Raw genomic sequence first — 23,271 nt, 5'->3', positions numbered from 1 at the left:
AGGAATCGAGAATAAGATTAGAGGCTCGAGGCCTCCCTTTAGACTCGGATATTAAAAATGGGGTATGTTTTCAATAAGTAAGGGTCTCTCAATAAGCTATTTTCTTTAATTCTTTTTATTAATAAACTAATGATTTTACGATTTCCACTGTGTGTTGAAATTGGAACTGCATTGAATTTGAAAATTAGAAATAACACAAGTAACATTAGCGAACAGGAAAAGTTAGATCTTATACAAGCTGCAAACTTTACGAGAAGAGACCTTATACAAATATATTCAAGATTTAAAGCCCTAGATACAAATCAAAATGGAGAATTAGATCCACATGAACTATTCGAAATGCCCGAAATAGCGGATAATCCATTAGTGAAGCGAGTAATTTCTGTGTTTGACACTAACAAAGATGGTAAAGTTTCGTTTGTTGAATTTGTTATAGGGCTAGCAAGACTAGCAGTAGGGACAGATCCTGAAGAAAAGATGAAGTTTGCTTTTGATATTTATGATGTTAATGGAGATGGTTGGATTTCAAATGGAGAACTTTTTAAGGTCATGAAAATGATGGTTGGTGACAATCTGGAAGATCAACAGGTAAGTTTGAATTTTTTATTTTTAAGAATATGTTTTAAAACTTAACCTTACTTACATAATACGTGTATTTTATACATATTTAATGAAGTTACAACAATTAGTTGACAGATGCATTATTCAAACGGATAGGGATGGAGATGGATTGATATCTTATGATGAATTTAGAGATGTAGTTTCACATTTGGAACTAGACGATAAATTGAATCTACAACTGCAATTTGAGTGAAAATATACAGTAAAAGAGTTAAGAAAAGGTAAACCAAACAAAATTTAATAGAAAAATTATTGCTATTGTTTGAATCCATAGTAACAATTTCAGTTATAGTTTGTATATTGGAATCGATATTCTCCTTTATTATTAAGAATATTAATAAAGTATTAAAATGTCTTAAATTGTTATTTTAAAATTGATTGTTGTTATATACATATATTTTAGTGTAGTAATATTTAAGTAACATTGCGATTTGAATATCTACATTTCATTGTTTTAACTTCATTTTATTATCTAATAGAAAGTGTAACAGTATTGTAGCTACTTTAATTGAGTGCAGCCAACAAATCACAAAAACGGTCGTGTGTTTAAAACTATTACGTGGATACTTTGTATACAAAAAGATTGTGATTTTAGCTGAGTGTTTTAAATTTAGTATATAGGAAATTTAAATTACATGTTTGTAGCATGCTTTAAGTTTTGGTGGATATATTAGCGGTATTGTGAAAGCATGCAAAGGTATGGAAAGTGTGGGATACAAAATAAAAATTTTGGAATGAAAAAGCTAACAATATGCTGTTTCAAGAATTTTCATGTGTATGTTTTAGCATATAAGATGTTTGAATTTGAAAAAAAATGAAGCGTGAAATAAATGTCCTTTATACTCGTCAAAAAACACAAAAATCCAAAACATGGCATGACGGAAAAGTTGTTATAGATAATATTAAAGGTACAAGTAAAGTTTCACTATATAAAGTCGATTATTCTGGTAATAAAAGTGAATTGGTTGAATGTTATTCAACTTATTCAAAGGATTTGACAGCTGATAAAATTAAATTTCCTAACCATTTACTGGAAGTAACAGATGAGCAATGCGATAGAGAAGCAAATAAACTTTTAACAGTAAACAATAGTATTGTCAATTTGAAGAAACCATTTAAATCTCCTCTAATTAAGGTAATAAATAGGGATAAAAATGATATATACAAATCAAAACAGAATAAAGGAACAACAGAAAACAAAAATGAGAGAAATATGTTCCCAAAGGTCATTTCTATATTTGATGTATCAAGTAAACAAAATATTTTAAAAGCTTTAGATAAATTTATGTATAAAAGATAAATAATTCATGTAAAATGTTTAAATATTAATTTTTGTGTTAGAAACAATTATAAATTCAAGTTTAAGGACTCAAATCTATTTAAACATATTGTCAACATGTTGCTTATTCCAGAGTTTGTAATAATGCATTTTATTTTTGATTAAATCATCATGGCTTCCTACTTCTTTCACATTTCCATTTTCTATATATGCTATCTTTTCAAAGTCTCTAACAGTAGAAAGCCTGTGAGCAATCACGATTATAGTAAGTGGGTATCTAACTACATCGTCTATCAACTTAACAATATGGTTGACTTCTGGATCTTTATACGAGCATTTGATAGTTTCAAGAATATCTCCATATTTTGTTGTATTACCCATTTCACTTAAATCATATTTATTTAATTTAGTGGAATGTTTATGTAACATAGTTAACATTTTTACAACAAAATTATGGTTAATCAAATCCAAGGCACTTGTAGGCTCATCTAAAATCCAAACAGGAGACTTTTTTAATAAAAGCCTCGCAAATCCAAGTCTCTGTTTCTCTCCACCTGAAAGGCTAGAACCTCTTTCGCCAACTATTGTATTATATCCTTTTTCCATTTTTACTATCCTATCATGAATTCCTGCCAATTTACAGGCTGCTTTAACGTCTTCTAAAGAGGCACTACTATTTGCAAGTTTCAAATTGTCGATAACACTCATATTTAAAAGTAATACATCTTGTGGAAGTATAGATATACATTTTCTATACTCTTTTATGTTAAAATCATTAATATTTTGATCAAAAATCTTGATTTTTCCGCTATCTGGTTCGAATATTCTAAATATTAATTTTGAAAGCGTGGTTTTTCCGCTTCCAGATGACCCAACAAGTCCAATTCTTTTTCCTAATGGAATATCCAAAGAAAGATTATTAATTACCATTTTATCTGAATAATTATTATTTTCGGATGTTCCTTTATACCCAAAGGAAATATCTTCAAATTTTATTGAAGAATCACTACCTTTATCATTAATTTTTCCATAAAGTTCCAAAAACTCCTGGGAATTACTTGTAACCTTTTCAGGAACAGTTAAAGCTTTATTGTAATTTTTGTTCTCTATTAAATTATAATTATTTGCAAACATTGACATATAGTCATTTAATTTTTTTAGATCTATCATTGTTAACTTTGTTTCTCTATATATCATTCCTATAAAATTTAACGGAATTGCCAGTTGAAACAGTAATGATGTAACTAGAACGATTGAACCGATAGGAATCATTCCAGATAATATTTTCTTTGTTGTTAACAGCATTGTTGAAAGTAATCCGCCAGTAAATATTAAATTCTGACCAAAGTTTAAAAAGGCTAACGACGTTTGAACTTTAATATTCGAATTCATATATATTCTTTGGTATTTTGAGTAGAGATCATACATTTGTTTCTCACAGTTCAAATATTTCAGTGTTTCGATGTTTGTCAATGAATCACTTAGTAAACCGTTTGACTTCTGCTCTGAATTATTCATATCCTTTCTATATAGTGTTCTTTTGTGAGTAATTCTCCTTGTAAAATCCATATAGCCCAACATTGTAGCCAGTGTTATTAAAGCCACTTCATGTCCAACTTTTCGAAGAAGAATCCCAAGTACTAATATAAATTCTGCTGTTGTTGGAACTATCTGAAAAATCATTATGTTTAATAGCTGGGAAACTGACTTTGAGCCCCTTGTAATGATTGTAATTAACTCACCAGTTCTATGATTTTGAATGAAATCCAAACTACTCAAATTATGAAAGTGGTGAAAAGCTTTTAGAGAGACTTCTCTGCATGCAGACTGGCTTACTGAAGAAAATAGTGCATTCCTAAGTTCACTGAATCCAGAAGAAGATATTCTTGCTATTCCGTAGGACCCTATTAACAGTAATGCATTTAGTGAACTCCTTATTGAATTTAAATTTGCAGTAGAACTCATAATTTCCAAATTATTAATCAACCTTGAGAGCAACAGAGGAGCTTGAATTGTTGCCATTTTGCCAATCCCCAAACTCAATAATGACAATACTATTCTCTTTCTATGTTGGGGATTTTCTGGCCATAAATATTTAGTCACTATATCCAAATTAGTGGCATCATGTTCATTTACTATTTTGCATTTCTTTAATATTTCAACTAAATTGCTCTTTCTTTTGATGGCATTGTTATCACTCTTTGTTGCCTTTTTTACATGAACAAAGTTACATGAATGCTGTGGATGGAATAATTTTGGGTAGTTTCTCATGCAAAATAATAAATTGTTGTTTGAAAATATCAAACTAAATGTATTTTTAGCATTTGAGAACAAAAATGCCTTACCTTGAGACGATTTAAAACATACTTGTAATTTTGTTGAAATACCCCACATAGTTATTAAATATATAAGGACGGAAATGAATGTTTAAAATAAAATACAAAGATAAACGCTTAAATAAATATACTAAAAGTTTTAAATTTTATTTTAGCTCTTGTTGTATTCCAATAAAACACATAACTTAAAAACAGTTTAGAACATGTCTACGCTGATTAAAAACCCACATATCAACTTAGTCGTTAAGGGCTCAAGTCTGTGAGTTTATAACAGTTAAAACAAAATAATGCCAAATTTTCCAAATGATCTCAAGTATACCTAGAATAAGTTACCTTGTTTATATAACAAAATGATCTGCAAAAAACCATTATGGTTAGGCGCCAGGAGAGTGTAGTTTTCAACATTTGATTATTTAATTAATATCGCTTTGGCTCTAAATTGAAATGAAACAGAACAATAGAAAAGATAAGGTGTGAGAATAAGTGCACATATAAATACTTAAATAGGGTATACATTTCTATAAAATGGCATTCTCTCTTTTAAAGAAAGTCAATGAAAAAGTCCTAAGTTCAGTTTCCTTACTTGACGCTTCTTTAGATGTAGACTATTCCATCGCCAATATCAGAAATTCAATAACAAGTGGAAATGCGGAGAAAATAGAGAGTGGAATCAAATCTTTACTAAACTTTAGTGAAGAGAATGCTAATGCACTAATAATACAAAGAGAGTGGGTGGAGGTTGTATTCCAAGTTATAAAATGGATGGGTGCAAGCATAAATGCGAGCATATTTGACAAAATACTCCAATTAATAATTAAAATGACACAGAATGAGGTAAATACAGAATATTCTGGTGTTACTTGCTGTACTCAATTTGTAGGACTATCAATTAACAGTAACACGGAAGCGAGTACGCAAGAAAAGGAAAACTATAAAATGATCGAAGAAATAGTAGAAGTAAGTAAGGGCGGAACTCTTTTGATAGAGGCATTGAAGAACTTGAATTATGACGATACTGATTTGTATATAAAGTATGATATTGTTAAAATACTATGTATTATTCAAAGAAGTGAATTGGGTAGATATAAGTTAGATGAGATGATATTATCTCAGGGAGATACAATAGGAATATTGTTAGAATTGCTATCTGATGGGCTTAAAAATCACAGTTCATATTTACAAAACACGTTAGAATTATTAATGTTACTAACGAAAAAGAATTCTGAGGTTCAAAAAATAATAACATATAATGGTTCAGTACAAGAAATAATAAATATCATGTCAGAAGAATTCGATATAATGATTAAAAATGCAAACTATAATAACAAAGTAGAATTCTCATCTTCTGACAAAATATTTGATTCATTTATGGGTATAGTTGATTTAAAATCATATGAAAATTCAAATATTATAATAATAGAAATGTCTCTAGAAATAGTTTATCATGTTTTAAAATCAAACAATTGTTTGAATTATATAATTGAGTCTCAAACAAACGAGAAAAACAAGTTAATAACTATATTGGAAAAATTGCTAGGATATTATACATTATTAATGGAGCACAATTCATTTAAGCTCGATTGGAATAGATTTAATGCCGGCGAAAATGAGATTGAGAAAATGGAAGACAAGAAGGATCGTTTAATATTATATTCAATGTTCATAAAAATACTTGATATACTAATATTATATTGTGGCATGTTGAAAAAACAAGATGACAGATCTCTTGAAAGAATTCAAGAAATAATATTATACACAATAATGAATATAGACTATGTAAAGTACAATATTATAGACAAAATAAAAGAACTAACGCGTGTATTTCAAAACAGTAACATCAATACAATGGGAAATTTGTTATGGTTATTAGCAGAGTTATCGTCTGGAGTAACACCAAGTATTTGGTACGGATTTCACAAAATAATAACTGATTATACACCAACAATAAAGTATATAATTGAAAATAAGTCATCAGACAATGAGCAACATATAAATCAGATAGAAGAATTGAGAATTAAGTATTTGTCACAGATGGAAATGAGTATACTGTATTGGCTTGACAATATGATAATATCAAAAAATGATATAAGTGATATAATAAAAATAACAAATAGGGATGACTGGATTTTTAATTCATTTCTAAATAGTACAAACTTAACGAGCAAGATTATACTATCAAGTATGACTTCAAGCGGAAATGATTTAATAAGAAGTGACTTGTTTTTAAATTACATCTCCTTATGCTTTTGGTTTCCAGTAATAGAATTTGATCGTTTAAATAAAAGCTCATTTTTTACTAAGTTTGAGAATCAATTTATGGTCTTTAACGAAAAATTAAATGAAAAGTATGATGATAAAGATGAACAGAAAGTATATCTAAGTTTTAAGTATCACTACAGGGTATTTAGAACATTACAAGGGCTTCAGGTGATGACTTTGAACTACGAGGATTCACCAAACTTTTTTATTGGTAGCTTTGGAAATCCAAAAACAATAAAGGATTTGACAGCTTACATTTGGAATCCAGGTTCTGTAGATGAAAATCAAAGGAGCAGAAGTCACTGCGATTTAAGTGACGAATTTCCAAAACAAGTGTTAAACAATGTTTTACAAGTAACTAAATACATGACTGATGATATATATAGTGCCTTGGAAAAAATTGATGCTTCTGTTGAAAATGAAAATAATTCTAAAATAATAGATTTTTTAAATTCATATTCTATTAAACAACCAAAATATGAAACTGACTGCGATATGAAATACAGCTACAATTCTTTAACTACTCTAGTCCAGTGTTTGATACTATTAATTGTATTAAACACAAAAGGCGACTCAGATGTAGAATTGCCAGAAAACCTGTTAAAAGAATTAAAGAAACTGAATGAAAAAATAAAAGGCGTAACAATCAGTAAAAACAAATACAACAACTTTTGTTTAGTTACAGATTTAGTTAACATCATATTGTACAGTGCCGGAATAATCAAGAATTCAAATTTAATATGTCAAACAATGAAGAGATTGGGTACTAATGTTTATAACAATGAAATGATATTTTCTAAAAAGACTTACTCATGTATAATGCATTCACTAAATAAATTGAACAATTCAATGTTTTATCAAAGAGATAGTAGTTTTGGTAAATATAACAATACAATTAACACTGAAAGCATTAACAACCGTAATGGCAGTAAAATAAACATTAATATTGATGATAATGATTTTTCATGCTTGGATAATTTGGTTCAAGGAGAAGAGAGAGTGGCTTTAGAGGAAGGTGTAGATAGTTGTTGTATAAACTGTATATATTTAAACGAGAAAATATACAAGGAAAGGGTGTATTTTAGAAATTTAATAAGAAAGAAGCAAGAGGAGATAGATGTTCTTGTGAAAGCATATATGGAAAGCAGGGACATTATATCTGGTAAAAGAGATATGTTTGCTAACAAAAGCACCAATAACAGAAGCTATGGTGAGAAAGGCAGTGATTTCATGATTTTAATTGAAATGATTGGCATATTAAATCGAAAATTTCCACAAGTAAGAAGATTTATTGAAAATAACTTTGCATTGTCATCAAAAACTAAATCCGAAATACTAAATTTATCTGATCTTCAGGGTGACGAGTTTAAGACTTTAGAATGTGAATATGTAAATGACTTTAGTCAGGAGGCCTTGAACATTGGAATTGAAACCAATTACCATGAAAATGATGATATAATTGGTGTTGAATGTGAAAGTGAAACAGGAAATGCCGACAAATATGGTGCGAACAACTTGCATTCGAATGAATATCAGAATAACATAAGTAACAATGAAATAGAGCTAAATACAGTAATTATATGAGAAATAAACTTCTATATAACATAAAGTTAATTAATTAGTCTAGTTTTTGATTTTTACCACCAAAAGCATCGTCTAAAGAAAGTTTGGATTGACAACAGTTGAATATGTTTTCTTCAACAGTGTTTTTGCATACAAGCTTAAATATTTTAACTTGTTTGTTTTGTCCAATTCTGTGAACCCTATCCTCAGCTTGTTTCTCAATTTGCGGATTGTAGTCTAAATCCATCATGATAACAGAGGAAGCAATAGTAAGATTAAGTCCCTGTCCAGCGGCCTTTGTGGACAGTAGGAATAAGGGAACGTCTGTGTTTTGGTACTTTTCAATAATAACTTGTCTATCTAAAATAGGTGTGGTGCCGTCAATTCTTAAGTAGATGTTATCAGATTTATATTTAATTTTGATATATTCTTCAATTATATCAAGCAACATTGTATGGTGACAAAAAATAAGGCACTTTTCTTTATTTTTAAAAACTATTTCTTGAATTATTTCGTCCATTTTTAGCAATTTGCAACCTCCATGGATAATAGAGTCATCCTTAATTATGTACCTTTCCAAAAAAGGAACATTCTTTTTTTTGTTTAGTTTGCTTAATTGGAATATGTGTCTTTTTACTAGCTGGTGTATCTCGTAATCGCACAACTGTGTTACATATTGATCTACCTTGTTTCTTGAGTATTCTCTGTATTCGGGAACCTTTTTGCAAAGGTAATTTATCAATTCTTCAATTTCTTTGCTTTCATAGTAACCTTGATGTAGTAGTGAATGATTACATATTCTTCTCATTCTGAATATTATAGAATTTACATATTTTGGATCATAGTGATGACTAACATTACTATCAAGACTTGTATTAGCGGTTGATGGAGGGGAGTTATTGTCTGATTCCTCTTTTTCAGTGGTTATTTCTGACACATCCTCTTCTTCGTCATCTTTGTCTAAAGATGGATTAGTGGAAAAATGCTTATCTACCCTTTCTTGTATTTTTTTATTAACTACACTCAATAAACTCTTATCTGCCAAAGAGACAACATCATCGAAGTCACTTTTATCCTCAGTATTATCTTCCTTTTTCTCTTCTTTTTCCTCGTATTTTTTAACAAGTCCCATTTCCCTTAAATATTGATCCTTTTGTACTTGAGTTAGTTCACAAAATTCAATAAAGGTGTTTTTTTTTGGCAAACAAGAAAGAACATCCTGCTTAGACCTTCTTAGTACAAAAGGAGAAATAACCTCTTGTAAAAACAAAACCTCGTAGTCCATATTACTTGTATCGCAAAACTGCTTCTTTCGCTTATAACCGTTGTATGCGTCTTCTAACAAAGAAGAGCTGAAAATATTTGGCATCAGAAATATTAACATATTACTCAACTCAGATATTGAGTTAGATATAGGTGTGCCTGTAAGTAAAAGCTTTCTTTCAGATACAATTTTTCTACTCAAGGACTTGTATCTTTGTGAAGCCGAATTTTTTATATTATGAGCTTCATCTACAATCATGTATGAAAATTCTAAATATTTAAAGGCAATATTTATATCAGTTTTGCTGCTCAGCATTTGAAAAGTTGTTATTATAGCATCAATGTTACCGTTTTCATAGTCTTGTATCATATTGTCCGCTATATTTCTCCTTTCCTTTTGCGAACCATGATACTTAACTGCTCTTAACCTCGGTGCCCATATAGATACTTCCTTAATCCAGTTATCCAAAAGTGATGCTGGACACGTTATTATCACGGGTTTCAATAGCTTCTCTGTCTCAAATAAATATTGCAGCCAAACGCATGTCTGAGCTGTTTTGCCTAAACCCATCTCATCTGCCAATATTCCATTGTACGAATACTTGTGTAGCGATAACAACCAAGAGATTCCAACAATTTGATAATCCTTAAGTCTATTTTCTCCAAACTTGTTCAGATATTCAAAAAACTCGCTCTTCTTCAGATTTTCTGTTAATTTACTCATGTTGAAATGACCATTTCTGATGTATTCATCTTCAAATTTTATTCCATCTTCGTTTGAATTGTTCCCACTACCTATAAAAAACTCTACGATACCTTTTTTCATTCTTTGTGAAGTATCTAAACAATGTTTTAATGCATCATCTTCTCTTGATATTATTTCATTATGTCTTTTTTTCTCTTTTTCCCTTAAATAAATTTCCGTGTCTTTTTCCTCAGGATCTTCATCATTATTTATACCATCTTCTTCCACTCTTGACTTCCAAGTACTTATTGGAGTATCAGAGGTACTGCTCTTATTTGTTATTTCTAGTGAGGATGAAGAACTGTCAGAAAGATTCCTAAAGCACCTTTTTCTTTTAACCAGTCTTTTAAAACCACCATTATATTCATCATTTTCTTCCTCTAAATTACAATTGTCATCTTTGTCATCCAAATATGAATATTTATTCAATTCCAGATTCATTTTCACCAAGTTTGTTATGTTTTCCTTGTTCCTAACTAGTGAATCAATATTACTATTACTATCCTCACCTTCTTTTATAGAAAATAGGTTATTCATATTGATTTCAAAGTTAATGGCAGTGATTAATTTTAATGTATAAACAATTATAACCTATCGATAATTCTCAATAAGTACAAAACTTTCAGCTATTTTTGATTATGTTAATCTAACCTTTTATAAAGAAAAAACCCATCTACTTTGAATATTTTCTCGACTCTGACATAAAAAGAGAAATAGTTTTTTTCCGTGTAAAAATAAATTCACTTTATTTAAGCGGAATAACACAAATTTTAACAATTTTTTTAATACCCCGGCACACCAGAATTATGCATTAACAAATAACATGTAAGAAAACAAAGTTATTCTTGCGAAAAAATATATTTGCTTTTTACTTGAAATATTAAAAAATATACATTATTTAATTAATTTCAAAGGAAACAGATAAAAAAACTCTATTAATAGAGAAAAAAAATGTAAGATCTCAGTATAAACAACGAGGAAAAGTTTTGGGACAAAAATTACTACATCTGGTACTTAAAATTAACAAAAATCATAGATAATCGTGTTAAATATAGCTACATAAATCATAAATATATACACATATATAAATGTTTAACTCATGTTCTGTTTTTTGACAATTCTGATATAAAATTATCTACTTGTTCACTTCTAGATAACATTGCCTGGTCTATCTCCACGAGATGCTCATCTAAAAGTTCTTGCAATAATTTGTCCACACTATTATTTTCATTCACATGCATGTATTCTTTGTTCCCCACACTATCACTACCTATTTTTTCTGGTTGTATGCTTTCAAACCGAGTAAGTAGTTTGCTTATTTCCTTAACCTTATTTGTATTATTGTAACCCATAACGCCTTGTTCAGATAGTTGTTTTTGTAATTTTGGCAGAATTTCAAGTAATTCAGATGATATTTTTTCTTTGTTTGATGCTTTCTGCAATTTTGAACACATTCTATCCAGTTTTGATGCCATTAGCAATAGTTCTTTTGATTCCTCTTGTATACTTAAGAAATTTTCAGCGTGAATTCTGTTTAATTTTTATTTTATTTAAAGAAGATTTAAGTTAAAGATAATATAGTAGTCAGTTATTAGTCTATTAATAGCTGACGTTAATAATTAGTATACGGTTTTGTGAAATAAAAACAATAGACTAATAATTGACAGTAATGGAAGTCAACTTACTTGGACAAATCGTTTCTCCCTGAAATCAATGCTTCTTTAGCCTTTTTCCTTTCAATCTTCAAATCCCTTTCTTTTTTCTGATATTGTCTTTCTAATTCCTTTTTCCTGAGTTTTAGTTCAAATATCGAATCATCTATTGATATTTTATTTCCCATGGATCACAATTAGTCTTGACATAACATTTAATCGGTTTAATAATAGGTTCTCATGCTTATATGCATTCCCTCTCTTCAGTAATTCACCACCTCCAATTACGCCTCGGCTATTGATTAGTTATAAAGAGAAATTTACCGCCGAATACTAAAACCCACAATGAAATTTACGGGAATGATAGAACAAAAGCAACATTTTTGTGGTTTTAAAGATAGTGAATTGGTGGGAGTTTCGAATAACTTTTTGCTTTCTCGCATTAAATTGGATCTAAAACAGAAGCATAATATAGTTGAGATGAACATTATATAAATAGATATGTAAATGATATTTAATATAACTGCAGTTTTTACGGGATTATTGTGTAAGTTCAGTTGATAAGTCCCCTTGCCCTTAAGGCTTGTTGAATAGCAAATATTTTAGATCTTTCTTCATCTGTCCATTGAGGTACAGAGTTAGGTTGTATTGAAGATAATGCATTTAATAAAGCAGGGTTGGGGTTATTTATAATTTCCTCAACAAGAGTAGAGATGTCACCCCCTAAATTCTTTAAATTAATGTTGTTGTTTCCACTATTTCTGGAATTAAGCACCTGTGTTCTTATGTTGTTCGCTTTGTTTAGTTGTTCTTGATTCAAAGGTGTAAATGGTTCGTTTACCATTCCCAAAATAAATTGTGCATGTAGTAAGGCATAACAAAACTGTGGATTATCCAATAATATACTTCTCGCCGTTTCCGGATTTTGTATTACGAGTTTTTGCATATGCCCCATTAAATAGTACAATTGAGACACAGACATTCCTTGTACTAGTTGTATTATTTCCGATGAAATTGAGTCGTAGTTTGTTGCATTATTTGTTTGAATAGTTGGAATTGAAACTACTTCGTCTTGGATTTGCTGGTTGTGGCTATGAGTATGTATAGGTGCATTAATAGGTATTTGGTGGTGTATTCCAGCGTTAGCCTCAGAATTCTGTTGAACTATGTTACTAATTCCAGTCTGACTTGTGTTTCCTACCTGCACTATATTAGTGTTCGCGTTATTAACCACCAAATGGTTATACCTACTTCTCATATCTTGACTTGCCCAATCAACCCTTATTGCCCTTCCTCTAAGTTCATAACCATTCAAGCTCTTTATTGCTATAATGCATGTTTCTATATCCCTGTATTCACAAAATGAGAACCCCCTGCTAAGTCCAGTGTCCTTATCGTGAACTATTCTTATAGATATTACCTGACCTGCCGTATTCATTACTTCCCTCAATTCATCCTCCGTAGCATCGAAGGGAACATTTCCAACTACAATTTTCAATATAAACAAATCAATAGGCAAAGTTAGTAATTATTCAAAATCCGCTTTCTTTTTAAGTTCCATTGTATAAATTTACCGTTATTGAATCAATAATAATATCAAGATATACAGTGGTTACTTAGAACTTACCCCAAACTTGGTTTCCACCTGAAGAATGCATACTATAATACAATGTTGGCACCTATTGACTAAGAGTATCTGTATTTACGTGTCTATATTTCACCTTGTAATTACTTAAAATAACAAGCATATAAAATCAGTATTATAATCTTATTTGTTTTGCAAAATAAATCAAGGCTGGCGCCAAATGTCTTTTTTAATACAAAAAAAAACCCATGTATAATTCAAGCACAAGTGTTCAAATGAATTATTTAATATGCGGATATATTTGAGTGTTAGTACACTATCCTGTTGCCACCTTAAATATAAATCCTAAAGTTAGTGAGTATTTCAGAATTGTATACGCAAATACACATTGTTTGTCACGATACCGGCCAAATTGAACTAATTATTTAATCATATTAGTTACTTAAATTTGCACTTATAAAAGCAAATTTATCGTATTATGCAAGCTTAGTCAGAAAATTGCCATTTTAGGACAGTTTAATTGCCCTCCTCCATGTTTTCCCCCTTTTGACTTTAATAGGTTAACTAGTTTAATAGTAAAAATATGATCATTTGTAAATTACTTTTGCGGTCTTCTTGTCAAATTTACCAGCAATAGTTTCTAAACACAAATAAAAATAATTAAATTGATATATAAGCATTTTGCTATACTCATAATATTGATTCACATGGTCTTATGAAAATATAATCACATTTTTTTGATTAATCTTAAATGTACATGGTATTTAATTAGTGCTATTACCTCATTTATTATTTCTATTCAATTTCGATCTTAATATTTTATTTCACTTTTAGAAATAATAAAAAGTACCTGTCTCTGGGACGCTTAAAAAAGCAACAGTTACTTCCGCTTTGTCATATTAAGCAGCAATTTACAAGAAATGAAGGACTCGCTATGTTTTTGCGATTACAAAGACAGTGCTAAGTACAATGTTCCAGGTTCAGATGTGCTGACCTCGTTAATAGATAGCAGGGAAATAATTAATAAAGAGATAAGTAATTCTAAAATTATTCTGCTCTGTTTGGCGTCTATAGAAATAGTAAAAGATGTAAATGAATTAATGGACATATATTCTGAACTAATTGGTCTGTATTGTTGTGAGAAGTGTGTTGACAATTCAAACAAAGTAGCTAAATTGATGGATTTGAATATTAAAAACGACTCACTGTTTTTGGGAAAAACGCTTGTCAAAATGATTTTTATATATAATGAACTTAACTCTATTAAAAACAACAAGCTTGTTTTTTTATTACTTGAAATAGTCAAACACTATATATTCACGAAGCAATTAGAGTTTGAGTCTAAGGAAAGCTACTCTAAATTAAATGACCTCAACTCTGAGTCTAAACACAATTTGATCGAATATATTTCTCTCATCATATCTTTTGTAATGATTCAAATTCTGCTTGAAAACTACGACTACTCCTTTAACATATTGGATTACGTCGGAAAAAAGTATCCAAGTGTTGAACTGCTCCTGAAGAGTCTCAGAAGGTCCGTCCATGAAATTCCAAATAAAAATAGTTTACATGAAGGTTCAAAAGGCAGTGGTGATTCGGAAGCCCACAAATACTACTCAAAAGCATTCCCATATTATCCGCACATAATTAATTGTTTTGTGAGATCTATATTAAGTCTGCACGGAGTTAATCTTAACTGTTCTCCAAACGAGAGCATATTAATTAAAAGTGATGAAAAAAGCAATAGCAAGGTTAAATTGAAAGATGAGGATATTTACAAGCAGTGCATTTCGATTTTAAGAAATTGCCATGAATCCGGTGGAGTATGCACAAATCTCGAGTTGGAATATTCACTTTTGAGACTGTACTTTGAAATTGAAGATGACATTGATACTAGCATAGAGATGATGGAGAGGATTGTCGATAAATCACCATTTAATGATAACTATAGAATATATTACGCTAAACTACTTTGCAATAAGGCACTTCTGATCAGTCAAAATGATAACTTGGTTCATGCTAAGTCACTATTAAAAAAGGCTATAACGTACATACCGAATTCACCTGATATATACAATGACCTTGCTATCATCTACAATGAATTGGGAAAAAGAAATAAGGCGATTTGGTGTTTCGAATTATCTATCAATTTAGATCCGGTAAATGTAAATACCTACAACAATTTTGGAATATTTTTGAGAAAAATAGGTCATCTTAAAGAATCTATATTGTGCTATGAGAAAATCATCAATATTAATCCAAAATGCGTTAATTCTCTAAATATTATTGCCTCACTTTATAACACAACTGGGAAGGTTGACTTGGCCCTCGAGTATTTCAAAAAATGCATTCAACTGGACTCTGGTAATTCAGATGTTTTTAATAACCTTGGAGTTCTTTATAGAGATATCGGTAATTTTGTCATGGCGAAGAATTGTTTCTTAATTGCAATTCAATTAAATAAGGAGAACATTCTTGCCTATCAAAATCTCGTCTACATATCAAACTACTTTATTCCAGTGAACATTAACTCAATCAAAAACAAGTTTAAGCAGTATTCAAACGAGAGTATTGTAAATGGCGAATTTTGTCTAAAAATATGTGAAGATCCAAAATTCTCAGTTGTATCTGAGAATCACGGAAACAACCCGTCTTTGTCTTCAAATACCAATTGGCTTTACAATTCAGAGTACTATGTTCACTTCGAGGATGTTATTGACATTTCTCTAGAATGGGGAGATTACTTCACCCAATTGTACAAGAAGGCAAAAGAGAATCTCGACAATACAATCCCGATTGCAAAAGTTCCAAATATTGACGAGAACAATGATTCCCCGTGTGAAATCAGGTTGGGTTTTGTTGGAGCTGAATTTTTCCACCATGCTGTGGGATTTTTCATTCACTCTCCCCTGAAATATATCTCTCAAGTAAACTTAATGAACAGTGAGAATAGCAGTAACATTAAATTTGATGTTTATATCTACGACAACTCACCCCATCATGACTATCTTTCTGACAGTTTCAAAAAGTTTGTAAAACCAGATAATTGGAAGAACATAAGTGGAAAGGATGCTGTTTCAGTTTCAAAACTAGTTAGAGAAGATGGAGTTCACGTATTGTTCGACTTAAGTGGGCATACGGTGAATAATAGTCTTGGTGTGTTTGCTCTAAAAAGCTCACCTATACAAATTTCTTGGATAGGCTATCCAAACACCACTGGTTTGAAGCATATTGATTATAGAATTACAGACAGTATTTCTGACCCAACAAACACAAGACAGAAATATTCAGAAAGACTCATTTATCTTCCAAAAAGCTTTCTTTGTTTCTCAGTCCCGCAGACTGAGTATCCCAACGTTGGAGACTTACCTTTTAATAGGAATGGTTACATAACTTTTGGATCATTCAACAGATTGACAAAGTTACATCCCATAACCATTGATTTGTGGGGTCATGTGTTGAAAAGGGTAAATAATAGTCGCCTTGTATTGAAATCTAAAGCCTTCACCTCAGCTAAGTGTAAGTCCTTTTATCTCAATCTCTTCAGTGGGAAATACGGAATTGAGAAAGAAAGATTGATTTTCTTACCACTGAGTGACACATATTATTCGCATTTAGATTTGTACAACAATATTGATATTTCATTAGACACATTTCCTTATTCTGGCACCACCACCACATTTGAGTGTATTTTCATGGGAGTTCCTTTAATTACGTTTTGTTTAGACGACAACACTAATCCGAATGTAATCCAGAAGAACCATACAAATTCAGAGTTTAGTACCGAACTTGTTTCTTTTCACTCACAAAATGTTGGAAAGTCAATACTATATAATTTAAATCTAGTTGAACTCATTGCCCATTCCAAAGACCAATTTGTGAATGCCGCTGCCGATTTGTCAAGCAATACAACAAAACTGAATTTCCTACGCTCCAATCTCAGAAACATTCTCGTAAATTCAGACTTGTGCGATGGAGAAAGGTTTTCTCGCGACTTCTCAAACCTTATGATTGAGGTTATTAAAAAATACAATTTAAATCAATGTTTAAAGTGATAAACAAGTTTTCATATTTGTTTCACAAGAACAAGCCTCTCGAATTTCAATTGAAGCCCCATTCCCAATCATAAACATGTAGCTAGGCGAACATCTGCAACAGAGTGCAATGTAGATCACACACCCCAGAATCAATCAGGCAAAGGAGTAAAAATAGACAAGAAAATAAAGTGAATTAAATTATTCATAGAGGTCTAACTTAAATAAATTAAAAATCTAAAGAAAAATAAAGTCTAATTGGAAAAAAGATCGTAAGAATCCATATATAATAAACACACATAAATCTTTCAATAGGAATATTATATATGTTAAGCAATTACATGATAACATTTATTATTGTTGCTTGTCAAATAGAGAAGGGAAGATTTGAAGGTGCCGGAGAACCAATAAGCTGCTCCATTGTAGCCTGCATTTGGAAACTAATTCGTCCAAAATCAGGGTCATCTTTAAGAGATTGAGAACGAATTAACATGGCAGTTTCTATCTCGTCAGAGTTGAGATTAAATTGCTTTTCGACTTTAGATCCAACCCATACCTGTGCTGCAATAGTTAGTGTTTTAACATCATATATATGCTTGTCACTAACACTTGAATATTGTCCAACAAACTCTTTCAATTCAGTTAACATAAATTCGTTAATGTTTATTAATTGTTTATTGCTTATGTTCTCAACTTTTTCTAAAATTCGAACATCATTGTTGCAACTCGCAACACCATTTCCGGAACTCACAGAACCATTTAGGCCCATAATCTTTTCAATAGTGCTACTTACTTTGTCATCTGTGTAAAACCTCTCCACTAGTCTGTCAAAATCTGACAATGAGATTTTTCTCTTGTCCAAGGGATCCTGTGGAGAGGCACTCCTCACCTTCTTGTAGCACTCCTGAAAACTCGCAGGGGGTTTATCGATAAATTCTTTTGTCAATATCCTCATTACACTCCTCAAATGGTCCTGACTTTCCAGTATTTCGTCCAATATCTGCAACATGTCCTCTTTTGTATAATTCTCTAGTGACTTGTTAATGCTTTCTGCAACTAAACCATGATTATTCTCAATAACTCCGACACCACCTCCATCTTCACCCTCCTCTTTTAGTGCTCCCAGTATTTCTACCTCCTCACTCCCCTTAACTAAAACGGAATTACCAAATATACCTTTATTGCAAATACCGTTCTTACCCACTTCACGCGGTTCCTCTCCTTTATTTTCTTCTTCAGATTTATCTTCTCTAAATAAGAAATAAAGCAAGGCACCAACAACCGCAAAACCACCGGTTATAGCAGCTATTGTTTTAACTTTCGATGAGCTCATTTTCATTCCTATTTATCCGCTTGAATAAATTAAAAAGCAAAATACTAAATAAAAATGTCTTATAAACTATTGGTCTTTCAAAAAATACTTTCTTGTATAACAACTCTCCGTACTTGATCTGCCAGGCCAGGTATCTTAGTTATCCCTACACAAGTCAAACTTGACGGAAAAATAAATAAGTGGAACAAAAGTAATGGGCACAAGAAGAGATAAAAAGCTCACCCTTCTTTCCTATTACTATCCTACTTTTTCCTATTTCAAAAACACCTTTTCCTATATGTATGTCGTCTGTCACTTATTGTGCTGATCAATAGTTAACAGCACCAATAAACACGATAGACTATTGCCTACTTCCTTATTCTCTTTATTTTTAAATATTATTGAGAATTCCAGATGACTTATTGCTCGTTCTTTTTAAAACTGCTCAAATAACATCACACCTACTCCTTTTTGTATTATCTACCACTCCGTACCTGTATTCAGACGGAGAACGATAAAATTGAAAAAAGAAGAGAAAACTTCCATAATACAACAAAGTAATATTCTTTCAGGTCTTATTTTCTTCTACGATACCAGAATTATTTTACTTATACCAACCTACCCCTCAATCCGCCAGCATATACCCTGTCTGGCGCCGTCACAGGGGCCAATCCGACTAATCAGAAAAGACCCGCGTTATTTAGACCAAATGGGACTAGGCCGCCTCCATAAAGTCCCGGACCTTTTGAATTCTTGTCAGAGACGTGTGATTCGACAATTCCAGTTGACAAAGATACTGCATTTACTCCTGAATTTCCAGGTCCACCTCTTGATTTATGTAAGCGTCTACCACTAAAATTAATATTTGAACCTGTAGGACCTACACCAGATACACCACGTTGGTTAAAAAACATATTAGAATTAATTCCATTAAATGCATAGGAATTGGCTCCTCTATTGTGATGATTATCAAAACTAGAATTTATCCCAATATCTCCAGATTTGCGGATACTATTCATTCCCCTTCCAATAAGACTATTTCCACCATTCAATTGGAAATTCTTGCTATCTGCGTAACCGCACAACTTTTCATACATTCTACGTTCAATAAAATCTCTTGCCTTTTGTCTTCCAAAGGCAGATCTCGAAAATATTAAAACCCTCTCTAATAGATCACCTTTATTTTCATCAATAAAGATAAAAGTCCCGGTCTCATCCTCTACTCGACGCAAAAAATTTCCTTTTGCGCCTGTTACATACCCTATTACATTATGTGGTATTGATACAACCGTTACATCTTCTCTAGTCCTTGTATCAACAGAAACTGCCGACGTCCTCTGAGCTATTAACCAACCCAGATATTCTCTCGCTCTCTTTCTTTCACTCAAATCTCCGTGAATAAAAGCATAATTACCTATGTACTCTATGATCGCACCGCTAGAAGCACAAAGACGTCTCCTTGTATTGCCCTCTTTCCCTACAACATAGCTCAGATCCTCTGTATCTACGTAGACAATATCAGTAGCTAAATCATCAATGTGATCATGTGACTCACTTTTCAAATCCTTAGTAAAGTGACCATTTACCTTTTGTTCAACATAACACATAACACGCAACTCAGCAGCACGACGATTTCTAGGAATACCAAATATAGCCAAAATATAGTGTTGCTGAGATTCAGAACCTTCGCTTTTATTATCACTACTACTCATGTTTGTCGTCCCTGACATTAAATTACCACCATTTTGAAAACCGTTTGATGAACACTTATCACCCGGTTTACTAAAAAACATTAATGTTCCTGAATCTTCTTCTATTGCCCTTAATCCAAGACCTTTTTTCCCTGTTATAAAACCTACACATAGTGCAGGGACATTTAGTATAGTCAGGTCGTCCCTAGACTCTGGAGTCACGTCAATACTAACAGGTCCATGTTTTTGTTGTATTAAATACTTCAAGTACAAACATGCTTTGTCTCTGTTCTGTGAATCACCATTTATTTCAACCCTGGCTGTCTTACTTTCATCTTGAATTATTGTTATTGATGTACCAGAGACTGCTGCCAACTTTCTTCTCGTTTTTCCTCCCGTACCTACAATAAAAGAAGCATCTGCTGAGTCTATCTGAGCTATGGTCTGACTGTCTCCAACCTTGAGAATATTCAACATTTTGTATCAACTCCAATTATCATAAAAAATATCCACTTATTGTATACAACTCAAACTTATTTAAGTAATTATTCACTATTGTTTTTGAACTTTCGTCACAATGTTGTTCAAACACTATCTCTCGGGCATGTCTACTTGGCGCCCACTACAGGGCCCCCTTTACGCCCCAAGCCTAATAAATTTGCTTTATTTGGTGTTTTGCCGCCAGCTTGAAAGGCTTATTTCCGCATTTTTGTGCCGAAGCTTTTATTTTTTTTTTTAATGAAAAGTTCTATTAGTATGATCTGTTTTCACATGAACTTGCATTGAATATAATTAAAGCAATTAGTGATTTAGTTTCACTTTATTGGGTTTGGGATTAGTTTTCTCTTCCGTTCAATCACTTTTTCTCCAGCTATTTGTTACCCACTTTTTTTGTATTAAAGACTTGAACTTGTACACCACACCCGCTTTTTGTAGGCAGATCTATTAACTTTTTTTTTTCAAGTATTGGTAATTTTTATTGTTCTCAATTACTGGAATAAAAATTTGAATTCTCCAATTCGACTCGTATAATGTAGTGTGTAGAATTAGCTTTGTTGATTCACTAATATGTCTATTGCTTGAGAGATATCACCCCTTGATGAATGCAATGCTCTAAGTATTCTTTGATTATCGTTGAATCCCATGCTTTTTACTTGCTCTAATAACTTGATATAATCTATACTTCCGTCACTGCAAACTTCACTATCGGCGTCATTTCCCGAGGAAACTTGTTGATTTCCGTCTGCAAGACTGTTGGAAGAGGAACTCACTGAAGAATTATTACAGGTGTTAGACGATTCAAATATAGATTCTTTTTGCTCTTCGTCCTGAATCCTTAAATTTGAAAGATAATGTCTTATTATTTTAATCTTATTTTCTATATCCTCCCTTTCCTGAGAAGTAATTGGGTGACTTAGATGAATTTCGTATTTATCTTGATCTTCAACCTTCTTTTCATGAAAACCTAGAGTAAACAACAAATCAAGTCCTTCATCTATTCCCTTTAAGACAGTCTTTAGTGTGTTGCTTGTTGCTTTTATACTTCTATATCTCAATTCGGTTGGGTTCCTAACTATATTCTCTAAAATAGTTTCTAATGTTTCGAGAATTCTTTGAGAATTCCAACCATATTTTCTAGTAATATGGTCTAGTTTCATACTTAATTGAGAAGAGTCAGTAGAGAAATTTTTAGATCTTGAACCTGGACTTAAACTGTTACTCAAGTTATTAATTTCACCTGCTGTTTTGTTTATTACATTAGATGGGCTTATACCATTTGTGTTCCAAACATTGGCAACTGAACGCACTGCTTGACTTTTCTGAGCTTTTTGTAACATAGGTAACAACATAGAACCAAATGGAGTTCTCATGACCTCATTTGGAAGATCCAAAATATAGGAAGGAATCCCATCACCCAATAAAAATTTAACAATATTATCAGAGAAATGGTTGCAATTGTGATTTAACAAGTCATAATTTTCACTCGTGAATTTACTCGAAATCGACTCTAAATGAGTGTTTAGTTCTATTTGATTTTTGCTTGTGAAACCAAGTGTCAAGGTTTTTATTGGTTTCATTCCATACAATCTTGTTATTTCTTCCGGCTTCACGCAGACTATTCCGCCTCCATAAAAATATTCATAACCATATACCAACACACCTGTATGGTAGATCGCTTCTATTGTTTTTCCCAGTAACATTGGAGACAACTGAGATGCCATTCCATTACTCAAATCATAAACTTGCAACTCAACCTTCTCACCTTGCTTGTTTGTCATACTCATTATTCCGCTCAACTGTAAATATTATCCAACCGTGTACACAAATATATATATATATATATATATATCTTTCCTACAGCTTAGACAAAATTAATCTAAAATTGGAAAAACTAACAACAATATTCACACTTTATTTCTTTTTTTTGGTTAATGACGCTTTTTCCACTTATTTTAAATATATTATTTTTTTCCTAACTTTTTCATGTATTTCCTACCACTTATACTTTTTAGAGACTCCCGCCAAAACAAGACAAAATTTGCGGTAGCCATTTTTCCGACAAGGACGAGTGCATGTGCTTTGGAAATGTATTTCTAGTGCACTAGAGGACTGGTTTGGACACGAAAAAATTTTCGGAAAAATAATGGTATATAAAACAAAGGTAGAACCATTTAATACTCCAACCCTTCGCCTTGTTTCGTTGGCTGAACCAGATTAAATTGAGTATATTTAAAAATATTATTGACAACTTTTAGGTGAATATTAATAACTAAAGGCAATTCCATATTTATATTTTATAGCATTGTAAATATTGGTTCAAAAGTAACTTGAGCTTAAATTCAACAAAAAAATTAGGATCAAACAAAGAACCTGAAGTATATGGTGTTAATTTTTTTGCTTGCGTTGGTATTTTTTGGCTTACAAGAGGTA

At 31.5% G+C, this 23,271-nt stretch overlaps 11 protein-coding genes across 11 annotated transcripts; 4 read left to right on the top strand and 7 right to left on the bottom strand.

Annotated features, from left to right (window-relative positions):
• Nucleotides 1–129: 129 nt before the first annotated feature.
• On the top strand, nt 130–814 carry FG386_001221 (uncharacterized protein; the record flags this gene model as incomplete). Its single annotated transcript, XM_067340614.1, has 2 exons — nt 130–588; nt 677–814. The coding sequence occupies 2 exons, from the start codon at nt 130–132 to the stop codon at nt 812–814; spliced, it is 597 nt and encodes a 198-aa protein (XP_067196682.1).
• A 621-nt stretch (nt 815–1,435) lies between these two features.
• FG386_001220 (uncharacterized protein) lies at nt 1,436–1,921 on the top strand (the record flags this gene model as incomplete). Its single annotated transcript, XM_067340613.1, has 1 exon — nt 1,436–1,921. The coding sequence occupies one exon, from the start codon at nt 1,436–1,438 to the stop codon at nt 1,919–1,921; it is 486 nt and encodes a 161-aa protein (XP_067196681.1).
• Nucleotides 1,922–1,996: 75 nt separating this feature from the next.
• Nucleotides 1,997–4,294, bottom strand: FG386_001219 (ABC transporter; the record flags this gene model as incomplete). The annotated part of the gene is made up of 1 exon (XM_067340612.1): nt 1,997–4,294. One exon carries the CDS (start codon nt 4,292–4,294, stop codon nt 1,997–1,999), a length of 2,298 nt encoding a protein of 765 aa, XP_067196680.1.
• Nucleotides 4,295–4,761: 467 nt separating this feature from the next.
• Nucleotides 4,762–8,079, top strand: FG386_001218 (VDP/USO1/YBL047C family vesicular transport factor; the record flags this gene model as incomplete). The annotated part of the gene is made up of 1 exon (XM_067340611.1): nt 4,762–8,079. The coding sequence occupies one exon, from the start codon at nt 4,762–4,764 to the stop codon at nt 8,077–8,079; it is 3,318 nt and encodes a 1,105-aa protein (XP_067196679.1).
• Nucleotides 8,080–8,113: 34 nt separating this feature from the next.
• On the bottom strand, nt 8,114–10,603 carry FG386_001216 (SWI/SNF-related; the record flags this gene model as incomplete). The annotated part of the gene is made up of 1 exon (XM_067340609.1): nt 8,114–10,603. The coding sequence occupies one exon, from the start codon at nt 10,601–10,603 to the stop codon at nt 8,114–8,116; it is 2,490 nt and encodes an 829-aa protein (XP_067196677.1).
• A 560-nt stretch (nt 10,604–11,163) lies between these two features.
• Nucleotides 11,164–11,906, bottom strand: FG386_001215 (developmental protein; the record flags this gene model as incomplete). The annotated part of the gene is made up of 2 exons (XM_067340608.1): nt 11,164–11,596; nt 11,752–11,906. 2 exons carry the CDS (start codon nt 11,904–11,906, stop codon nt 11,164–11,166), a joined length of 588 nt encoding a protein of 195 aa, XP_067196676.1.
• A 365-nt stretch (nt 11,907–12,271) lies between these two features.
• FG386_001214 (uncharacterized protein) lies at nt 12,272–13,376 on the bottom strand (the record flags this gene model as incomplete). Its single annotated transcript, XM_067340607.1, has 2 exons — nt 12,272–13,203; nt 13,346–13,376. 2 exons carry the CDS (start codon nt 13,374–13,376, stop codon nt 12,272–12,274), a joined length of 963 nt encoding a protein of 320 aa, XP_067196675.1.
• Nucleotides 13,377–14,223: 847 nt separating this feature from the next.
• On the top strand, nt 14,224–17,358 carry FG386_001213 (spindly like TPR repeats protein; the record flags this gene model as incomplete). The annotated part of the gene is made up of 1 exon (XM_067340606.1): nt 14,224–17,358. One exon carries the CDS (start codon nt 14,224–14,226, stop codon nt 17,356–17,358), a length of 3,135 nt encoding a protein of 1,044 aa, XP_067196674.1.
• A 346-nt stretch (nt 17,359–17,704) lies between these two features.
• Nucleotides 17,705–18,670, bottom strand: FG386_001212 (apicomplexa specific secreted protein; the record flags this gene model as incomplete). The annotated part of the gene is made up of 1 exon (XM_067340605.1): nt 17,705–18,670. The coding sequence occupies one exon, from the start codon at nt 18,668–18,670 to the stop codon at nt 17,705–17,707; it is 966 nt and encodes a 321-aa protein (XP_067196673.1).
• A 659-nt stretch (nt 18,671–19,329) lies between these two features.
• On the bottom strand, nt 19,330–20,817 carry FG386_001211 (uncharacterized protein; the record flags this gene model as incomplete). The annotated part of the gene is made up of 1 exon (XM_067340604.1): nt 19,330–20,817. One exon carries the CDS (start codon nt 20,815–20,817, stop codon nt 19,330–19,332), a length of 1,488 nt encoding a protein of 495 aa, XP_067196672.1.
• Nucleotides 20,818–21,386: 569 nt separating this feature from the next.
• FG386_001210 (uncharacterized protein) lies at nt 21,387–22,625 on the bottom strand (the record flags this gene model as incomplete). The annotated part of the gene is made up of 1 exon (XM_067340603.1): nt 21,387–22,625. The coding sequence occupies one exon, from the start codon at nt 22,623–22,625 to the stop codon at nt 21,387–21,389; it is 1,239 nt and encodes a 412-aa protein (XP_067196671.1).
• Between the last annotated feature and the right edge of the window lie 646 nt (nt 22,626–23,271).

This window comes from Cryptosporidium ryanae (assembly GCF_009792415.1).
Source record: "Cryptosporidium ryanae isolate 45019 chromosome Unknown contig_21, whole genome shotgun sequence".
NCBI classification, from domain to species: Eukaryota; Apicomplexa; class Conoidasida; order Eucoccidiorida; family Cryptosporidiidae; genus Cryptosporidium; species Cryptosporidium ryanae.
This window is presented reverse-complemented; position numbering and strand designations above follow the sequence as displayed.